The following is a 10,246-nucleotide window of genomic DNA, read 5'->3' on the forward strand; positions in this document are numbered from 1 at the left end:
GAAGGTGCAGTACCCAAGACGGTGGACCTGCACAGTATCCCACCCAGTCGGGATTAATTCGACATAATCGGGAAGGCCGAACTTGGCCTTAATCTCTCCTAATTCCTTCTCCGTCATCACTGATCGAAAGGCTCCAGGGTCAGCATCAGGTGATTTGGGATGGGAAAATCGGATCTAGTATCAGGGTTGCGAGGAATTATCTCCTCCATCAACGGGAAGCTTCCACCCTCGGCAACGGCGGGAACATTCTCCTCGTATGAGGGGAGGGGGGTAGGGGGAACACCATCGCCAAAAGGATCGCATCACTTCCCTCACTAGACTTAGAAGGCATGTTAGACAAGTTTTGAAAAAAGAAAGAGAAATATCGAGCGATGAAGAATGGAGAGAAATACAAATAACTGGAACAGAGATGAGTGGTTTAAAGCGAAGAAAGAGCAAGTGAATAATATAGGTTTTCGAGACAACAGAAAACTTAAAACTTTATAATCGCACCGAAATACCCCTATTTAAAAGGATCTTAGCACCAGAACCAAAAACGGTTCATCATGACTGCCACCAGAACTGAAGCAGCAGGATCAATCAGGGGTCACATGTGAAACAAAGCAACGCATCGGGAATATGTGTCATAATAACGCATGATGTCATCCTAATTCGTGGACAACATAACTCCAACGAATCGACCGGGAAAATCGAAGCGTTTGAAATGAGCGGCCCGCGTAGGGCCACATCGCCAGTTCACCGTAATCACCATGACCTGCATAGCTCGCTGGATTGTTTCGACCACAACGAACAAAATCCGCTCATCGAACTCGCCTGAAACCGGCCTTAATAAGCGGAGGGGCTAACTGTATGGGTCGAAATCTATCTTTAGAATATTTTAGCCATGAAAATATTAAGAGAAGAGTTCCCAAGTCGCTGTTTGTCAAAATGGCCCAAGAAGTAGCGATGTATGTGGTCGAAGAGTCAACGAGAGTCGTAGTCGAGGTATCAACAAGGGTCGAGGTCGAGGTCGAGGTCAAGGACCGTTGACAAAGCGGTAACGACTAGTTTTCAAGATAAAATATTAAAGAGAATATTCTAATGGATATTCTCTGCACTTGTACTACTAGAGTTTCTTAGGAATATGTCTCATATAAATAGGAAAAGAGACAATGATAAGCGACATGTGAAACTCATTTGTAAAAGCATGTACTTTGACTTGAAAAAGAATATCAGATCTCATTTACTAAGATACAAACATCACATTTTCACTAAGATTCTCGTTTATACTTTTTCACCCCATCCGAGAATAATTCGAATATTGAAGGGATTGTCTATCATTCATCTTTGTGCAGAGGAAGAAGATTCACTTATTCCATCCTTTATTGGGTGAATCATTCCTTCTATTTACTTAAATGTCATTTATTGTTATTCATTATTATTGAATGCTACGTTATTCCTTCTTATTTCTAAAACATTTATTATATGCTATTGCCACTGTCCGGCCAGATCCATGCAACATTTTGTTGCTTCTTTAAAAATTCCGTCTAAGAATATTATTGTTAGTTAAGATTAACCCTCATTTACATAAATTTAATTATTTGAACCAAGATCTATATTTTTTGGTCAAACGCCGATGATATTTATATTTCTAGTAAGATTAGACACAAAGTATAAACTGATAATCTCTATAGTAATTACAATAAGGAATCTGCTTCTTTCAGATGCCAACAAAAAAGCAAAGAAGCAGCTTCCCAGAATTTGAGGCTCCCAACTTCAGGACTTTTTCAGTAGTCTATAAGGAATTATTCTTGCTAATACAGTATTAGCTTAAACAATTCATAATACTCATCAAAACCCCACAGTGTTCCAGAAATGCATTGCAAAATCGTATATTATATGTACGTGTGTGTCTGTGTGTGTAGAGTTCCCACATGCATGCAGGTTTTAGTTCTAAGCGTTGACCGCACTTTGCGCTAATAACACATGCTATTAGGGTTTAACAAAATTCTTAAAGTAAGGTTTGTTTTGGTGCTTTAATTCGTAGATGATGAGTTGTACTACTTATTACTAGGACATGCTAGCTGGGTACAATTTAAGAATTTTATGAGAAAGACATAGCTAAGATTCGGAAATAAAAGGTTATGAATATTATTATATTATTATTTGTTACTCTATCCATAGAATTCCCAAACCTACATCTAAGTTAGTGAGGATGAGAACGATATTGTCTTATATCTAACCCTTGGAGACGACGTTTAATTAAGAGTCATTTTCTTTTCTCTTTGTTGAAAATGTGATTAAATAAATAAAATATTCTCTCTAATAGCTTAAATTTTATTAAATAAAATGGTCATACACTTCAACATATTAACAGTGAATACAGAGATCATGGACTAATAATCCGGCTAAAATTTTCAGGGAAGCGGCAGGTTAATTTTGAAGTGTCAATTAATTCTACAAGTCCCTCAGTTATGGCATGCTCATGTACAAACTATATTAAAATTCAACTTGAAAACTTTCCTAAGTCCTAACCATTAACATACATGATAATGTAGCAGCGGAACCTAGTTAGCGGGTAAAAGTGGACGAGTCACTACAGTTCTATAAATATTTCTGAAAATTAGAATCACATACTCTTAGAAATGGTTTTCACATTTTTATATAATGATGTGACAAAAAGAACAACATTTTTCATAATTAATTTCATATGTCATAATACACGTAATCACCAAAAAAGAGAAAAGAAAAGTGGTTCAAATAAAGCTGAAGTTTTCCAAGAATATTACATGTCATCATAATTCGTAAATATTCTCAAGAAATGATTTCTTTCTCAATACATATTAGTTTTCCACAATGCCAACAAATTAAAATCAAAAGGAAGAAGTATCATAAATATCTCATACCCATTAACGCAACAAGTGTCACGTTTTTTTTCTTCCTATTCATGCGTCTCCGATACGAAAAAGTTAAAAGTAAAAATAGATCTCTAAAAATACTAGAATTAGTAACAAGGTGAAACTGTTTATACAAATATAATGATTTTATTAAATAAAATTTTGAAAAACAAAAGTGAAGTAGCTCATCGACTTAAACTCGCTAAACATAAAATAGACAAAACAAAAATTCTCTTTACATAAACATACTCCAAAAAATATCAAGATACCCTAAATAATTTGTTTTTACTTTTTATTTTTATTTTTATTTTATTATTTGTCGTGCAAAATAGATGGTGACCACAAATCAGAGAGTACGAATTTTATCAATAATTATATGGGGAAAGGACATGAGTTGCCGAAGCACAACTTCCCATAAACGCCATGAAATTGCTATGAGACTGAGGAGTGATTTTCAAGCTGTTTGCGTGTACTTTCGTCATAGAAAATCAAAAAGGGAATCATACCTATTGCATTAAAGTATTAACTCCTAAGTCAAGTTGCATATTATTCTCTAATCACTTGTTAATTACATCTTCTAACTCTAATCAGCTAAAAACCATTTTTAATGATACATTCGAAGTATTTGCCAGTTGGGTTTTGATTTTATCCTTCAAATTGTGTCCCTTAATTAAATACTTATTAAATAGATGTGAAAGGAATGAAAGAACAATAAATTAACGTAAACTCGAGAGCAAATGAGCCAAATAAATATTCCGTCGGAAAGGGCAATCGAGGAAGAGCAAAAAGCATGAAACCCTAGAGAGAATGTCTTGTTAGACAAGAGAATTTTATTTAATTATTAGTTAAATTAACGTAAAGAATGTTTTATTGATTTAATTAGTTGATTAATAAGATAAATTTTCCATAGAAGAGAGAGAGAGAGAGGAGAGGACAGGGAGTCTTGGGAAAGTAAGAAGGAAACAGAGACATCATCGTAGAAGATAAAGAGTACTCTGTTTCTGTTGATTAGTCACATGGATTCCTCTGCTTCAGCTGATATATATTCCAAAAACCAACCTGAACCACCACATACTATTTCCTATTTTCTGTTTTGAGTTTAAATTGTTTGCGTTAATTTATCAAATAATATGACCTACAACAACAGATAAATCTTATTGTCAAGTTTGATACGGTAACTTGAGAAATAGAGTGAAAATGTATTACAATTAATTAAATTAGATTGATAACATGGCAACTTGGTGTACAAGTTATTTCGCGTTCACGCAGGATCTGGGGAAGGGTCGCATCCCAAGGGTGTGACGTATGCGGTCCACCGTAATGTAAGCATTAACGGTTATATCCACGACTCGATCCAGTGACCTATAGGTGATACGGAGACAACTTTATTGTAGCGCTGATGATGTTAAAAAAAAATTATACCACATGCTATAGACACTCAAACACAAGCAAGCCAGAGCAGAGAACACTTTTTCCAGATCTTGCTAGAATCTCTGAGCTATCATCAACTTTTCGTCAGCAATAGATTCTTATTTTTTTTCTTTTCTTTCGTTCGTTCCGTGGACAGGGTCCAACTATTTACCAAAAGAAACAAAGGCTACGCAGCATTTAGGCAAAACTTTTCTGCATTATACAATGCACCTATTTGGTGTAAGTTTAGGATCGCAAGTGACGATATCACCGGCCCCTTTTAATTTCACTTTGATTGTACATAGTTGACAATGGACTTCAATGTCCTTGTTGTACATATATTGTCAGCCTAAACACCACTAATCATATTCAGCTTTTGAGTAATTAGTCTGGTCAAGATTATTTCTGAAATCCTCGGCCATATATATCATTCTTGAGACAAATAATTATAATTCCATTTTTTTCTTGGTTGAGCCGAGTTGAGGTTAGTTACTATAATTTATTATGCCCTAATATATTTCACAAATTATAATCGTAAGAGGTGTTCACTAAGGTAATAACGTAATCAGATACCATAATCAGAAAAGAGTAGAAAGCTTAAGTATTTTCTTAAACCTAATTCATACCGTCTTCCTACCATATTATTTGTCACAGTTACAGTGTAAGAAAAATGAGAGGTTTCTGTAAATTTTCCAAGAGTGCTTTTAAAAGTTATCATCTAGAGAAGCACTATGTAGTAACATATTTTTTATATACATGTATAAAAATGTTTTTTCTTAAAAAAGTGATAATATATATATATATATATATATATATATATATATATATATATATATATATATCGAGTTACGGGTTCGGTCGAACCCAATAGCTTTTGCTTAAATTATATTTGTATTAAGAAATTCATTAAATATGTATAATTATTAATTTAAAATCTAGTAATTTAAATGGTGTCGCTATTTTAAATTTAGAACTTATAAAATTAAAATTAGATCGTTGCGTATGTATGCGGCATGAGGGTGTTTGCTAAAGTGATCATTTATATAATACCCTTACTTTTGGAATCAAAACCATATTGCTATTAGTACAAATTAAAGTTGTTGACACCAATATTTGGTTTTATTTTGCTACTATTAATGGTATATTTGTCTTTGGCCTGTGCTGGTTTTTCTTGGGTCCCACCATATGTTCACCATCTTTGTAAATCTAAATAGGGGACCATTAGTCATCAAAATTTCTGAATACAGATTCAGGAGTTAGCTATTCACTTCTCCATTTCTATTCTCTTTCTCCTGCCTGCCTGCCTCCTCTCTTGTATTATATGTTTGCAAGTTGTGGTGACTAGTCCAACTTGCTTTTGTGTGTCACGTGTGACATTCTGTACAATTTTCCTTAGGTTAAATTCAGTGCTCTTTTTTCTCTTATATATAACACACTTCATGATCTGCTAGAAAGGAAAAAGAGATTATAAAAAGCTTTGTTTGTTTGATCCTTTGAGTTTCTAGTGCTTGTGCTTTTTGCTTAAACTTTCCAATATTCTAAAGTGAGGTTTCTTTGGAAGAAACATTATATTTCTCATCTTCTTCTTTTGTTGGTCCTTTTTTTCTTTCTTGGCCTTTCAAACTACTTTTCTCGTCCATACTCTCACCCCATTTGTCCTCATATATGATGAAAACAAAATAGTTGGGTTAAAAAGAAGGAGTAGAAAGCAAAAGGCAAAGAGAGATGGCATTAGAGACAGTGATTTACCCTCAAGAATCATTTGGGTACAGTTGCAAAGAGTACTATATTCCAGCTAATTTGAGTAATTATAATTATGAGTTGGGTTTTTTACAAGGAGAAGAAGAAATGACTTTTACAAGTCTGTTGGATACTGGCAATTGTAATAATACTAATAGGGAGTCTTCATCTTCACCAGTGATGTACAACAACAATGAGAAAGAATATAGTTGGGATCCAAATTATTCTTCTATCGAAGATTCTCCTAATGTTAATCAGCTGCTTATGGAAGCTTCTCCGGCCATGATGGAACCGCCGCCGCCGGCCAGAGCCGCCACCGTTTCCGGCCGCCGGAAAAGAAGACGAACTAGAAGTTGTAAAAACAAGGAAGAATTGGAGAACCAGAGAATGACTCACATTGCTGTTGAACGCAACCGTCGTAAGCAGATGAATGAATACCTTGCTGTTATTCGATCTTTGATGCCACCTTCCTACGTTCAAAGGGTATGTTCTTCTTGCTTTTTACGAATATATTTTCAAATTCTTTTATTTTTATTTCAGTTTTAGTTTTACTTTTTTGTAAAGTTGACAAACTTTTTATGAATGTAAAATGAGAAGGCATGAAAAGAATATATATTGTCACCCTAGCTAGCTATTTTTAACAAACTGCATAATTTTAATTGTCTTTTGCCCTAAAAAGAAAGGTTAACTACTACGGAGAAGTAATTTTTGAGAAATTTTCCATACAAAGGGAAGCGGGGTCCGGGATTTAGTTTTCAAATATTCATGCCATGATATTTAGCATTTATTGCTTACTGTACTTTTTAACGATGAAAATGATTGTTTGGAATTATATTTATATATGCAGTTCCTATCATATTACGTGTGGTTAAATAAACATCATTTTCATTTGATCTCCTTTTTAATTATAGTGAAAATAAAGGAATTTTTAATTTCAGGGTGACCAAGCATCAATAATTGGAGGAGCCATAAACTTTGTGAAGGAGCTAGAACACCATCTTCAAACCCTAGAAGCTCAAAAGATAACTCATTCTCAACAACAACAACAACAACAATCGGATTGCCATGGCTCATTATCAACTCCACTATTTGCTGATTACTTCAGTTTTCCACAGTACTCAACTCATTCAAATCATTCCAACAGTTCTACTCCGGCAGATGCTGCGGCAGCCACCACATGTGACTCTCCATTGGCCGCCGAAAAACAGTTAGCGTTGGCGGAGATAGAAGTGACCATGGCGGAGAGCCATGCCAATCTCAAGATACTCTCAAAGAGAAGGCCAAAACAGCTCTTGAAAATGGTAGCTGGGCTTCAGTGTCTATGGCTCACCGTTCTCCATCTCAATGTCACCACTGTTGACCATATGGTTCTTTATTCCCTCAGTCTCAAGGTTTGTCACTAAATTTTGATTGAGTTAATTACAACTTCTATATACACAGTAATTACATTATCATGACACAGAAATAATTAAGTACATGTAGCTGCTCGTAATAATCCAATTAGTTACAACACATTACAACAAGTTAAATTAAACCACTAATATATTCATTGCCTTAGGTTCTAATTAAGTCGAGATTTTTTTTTCCGTTTTTAAATTTTCTTATAATATTTATATATCTAATGTGACATTTTGTGCTGTGGATTTGGAATTTGGAACAGCTAGAGGAAGGGTGCCAGTTAACTACTGCAGATGAAATTGCTGACGCTGTTAATCAATTGCTCCGTCGAATCCAAGAGGAAGCTGCTTCAAGCTAAAAATAATAATAAGAAGAAAAAAATTCGCCCTTTTGCTGTACGGAGTTTAATCATTCTCATAATGTTCGCTTTTTTTATTTCTGGGTTTCAATTTCTTGTACAAGATCCTAACATCTACTTGGCTCTAGCAAAAATTAATAACGCGCAGCTATAACCAGCTTTTGACTTTATGTTACTTTGTAATTGTTTTTAAGCAACTCTGGATCGGAGTGGTTTAGTTAGAATTAGACATTAAATGTTAATTTCATTTTTCTCAGTAGCTTTCTGGTTTCGAGAAAACAAAAAGTTCCTGGTAGTTAAGAGACATGTTTATATATGTTTGGCATTAAAAAATGTCGACTTCTCCAAAAAGAGAAAATGAGAAATGTTTCAAGTCAAGAAAGTCTATCATATTTTTGGACAATTATTTTCTTCCTGACCCTAGTGTTCCTGTTGCAAAAGACAAACAACTCGAAAGGATGAACTCCAAAACTAGTATCCACGTTCAATTACAAATCTATTAAATGGTGCAAAGCATACCTATGATATTTTAGGCGAATCACAGTAGACAAAGCTCAAAGAGATGTTGGGTATATAAATAAATAAGTCTTAGATCCTAGTGATGCGTACGAAAGTCGTGTGTCTCTAGGCCCAAAGTAGACATATCATCAGAGGAAGAGATTGAAGAGAAAAAGAAGAAGCGTGAATCGGCCAAAAATCTCAAAAATTTTAGTACTTACAACGAATATTTGGAGCAAAAACGTTGAAAGTGAGAGCGAATCGTGCTTTAACATAGAGAGATCCTGGAGATAAGAGAGAGATGGTGGAGAGAGAAACAAGAACTATTTTGGTGAGAGTTTGAGATATAATAACCGAAAGAATGAGAGAGAAAAAACATAAATATCGTATTTAACGCCTTAATGATAGTTATATCATAAATACCTATTTTGCTATAAAAACAAAAAGGTAACTATATAAAATAATATTTTAAAAAAATTTTAATTTATAATAAATATAGTATATATATTTGCCGGTTAAAATTTTCAAGAATTAATATATGTGATTATCACTTACTGCAACGTTTTTTGAGCTCTTTAATTTCAATCGCTTTCAGAATGTTAGGTATGTTTTTTATTTTCTTAAATGAAAGTTAAAGGCGTTGTTACATGCTTTTTTAAGTCAATGGCACTCCGTATAAACGTTTTTCACCTGTCTTTTTTAGCCCGCATACTTTCTTTCTCTCCATTCTATTTTAATAGTAGTATTGAATAAGAAAGGTAATAAATTTCCTCTATCCAATTGAAGATGAATTCCAGCTTTACATCCAGCAATGCATACGTTCTTGATCAGAACAAATTGTAAGGTGGTGAAAGAAACCGTTAAAAAAAACGTCAAGACATCGTCGCTGCAAATATCATAGTTTTAGTAGATGGTTAGACCCTCTATGACTATGATATAGATCACATAAAGGTCGTTCTAGACTTATAGCATTTTCTTAATAGTTAATTATCGAGAATTAAATTAATATACACGCAAGGTTTTGTTAACCACTTCCACGCACTTCTAAAAATACTACTGTTTACCCGGAAAATCGGATAGAGTTGAATTTGTGTGTAGTTCTAAGGGTATGTGGTATACCTTTATACAAATTGTAAAGAGAAATGGAAATATAACCTTGACTATAAAGAATGAAAGATAAACACAGTTAAAATGAGGAAAATGAATGAACAAGATAAAATGAAGTAATGGAGCTCAAAAAGATTAATCTTTCAATATGAGAAAAAATAGTATTTTTATTACAATGTGTGAATGTCTTGATCCCCTTACAGAAACAACAGTCATCCCTTTTATAGTGGAGGGAACTTACTTTAGATATAAAAAAATACATAGTGGGAACCCATGATGAATTAGTTTTTCCCTAATTCCCGCCAGGATTCTCTCCCCTAGTGCGGTTGCAACGGCTCTTGTCTATGAGCTCGATTCTGGCTCGGAGTCCGGTGTTGATTCGGGCTCTCGATCTTGACTCGAGCTCGATTCTGGCTCGGAGTCCGGTGTTGATTCGGGGTCGGTGTCGGTGCCGGCCGGTCTATGAATCTTAAGCTCGATAATTTTGCTTCGCCTCATGGTTCGATTTGAGTTCGAACTCGGTAATGATATCGAGCTTGACATTGATCGGTCCTAAAACTCGAAACTTGATGACCTAACTTCGGACCTCAACCTGATATTACGAAGATGCTTTTCGATCAAAGTATTACTATCTCGACCAGTTTGTACGACAAACTAATCGATTTTGGCCGTATACAAATAGTCCACTCGTTTCTCGGGAAGGATGTAACGAGAAACGATATGATTTTCCAACGATATGATTAGATATATACTAACGTTTGCATCGAGTCCGATCGTGATGCACGTGATAGCTGTCACGTCAGTTCAGTTTACCGAGACATTTAATGCGTGTCAGACGATGTCGGCTATTACCGATATT

General features: G+C 34.6%; 1 protein-coding gene across 1 annotated transcript; it reads left to right on the top strand.

Moving 5' to 3' along the window:
* The first annotated feature begins 5,588 nt into the window (after positions 1–5,588).
* LOC107807804 (transcription factor bHLH96) lies at positions 5,589–8,026 on the top strand. The gene is made up of 3 exons (XM_016632238.2): positions 5,589–6,509; positions 6,965–7,417; positions 7,687–8,026. The coding sequence occupies exons 1-3, from the start codon at positions 6,012–6,014 to the stop codon at positions 7,780–7,782; spliced, it is 1,047 nt and encodes a 348-aa protein (XP_016487724.2). The 5' UTR covers positions 5,589–6,011; the 3' UTR covers positions 7,783–8,026.
* The last annotated feature ends 2,220 nt before the right edge of the window (positions 8,027–10,246 follow it).

Source organism: Nicotiana tabacum, chromosome 12 (assembly GCF_000715075.1).
Source record: "Nicotiana tabacum cultivar K326 chromosome 12, ASM71507v2, whole genome shotgun sequence".
In the NCBI taxonomy this organism is placed as follows: Eukaryota; Viridiplantae; Streptophyta; class Magnoliopsida; order Solanales; family Solanaceae; genus Nicotiana; species Nicotiana tabacum.

What these genes read in the sequence shown, in the direction of transcription:
- LOC107807804 (XM_016632238.2), top strand. Translation starts at nt 6,012, where the DNA reads ATGGCATTAGAGACAGTGATTTACCCTCAAGAATCATTTGGGTACAGT. An exon ending in CACCTTCCTACGTTCAAAGG is followed by an intron (nt 6,510 to 6,964) that starts GTATGTTCTTCT and finishes TTTTAATTTCAG; the next exon opens with GGTGACCAAGCATCAATAAT. An exon ending in TTTATTCCCTCAGTCTCAAG is followed by an intron (nt 7,418 to 7,686) that starts GTTTGTCACTAA and finishes AATTTGGAACAG; the next exon opens with CTAGAGGAAGGGTGCCAGTT.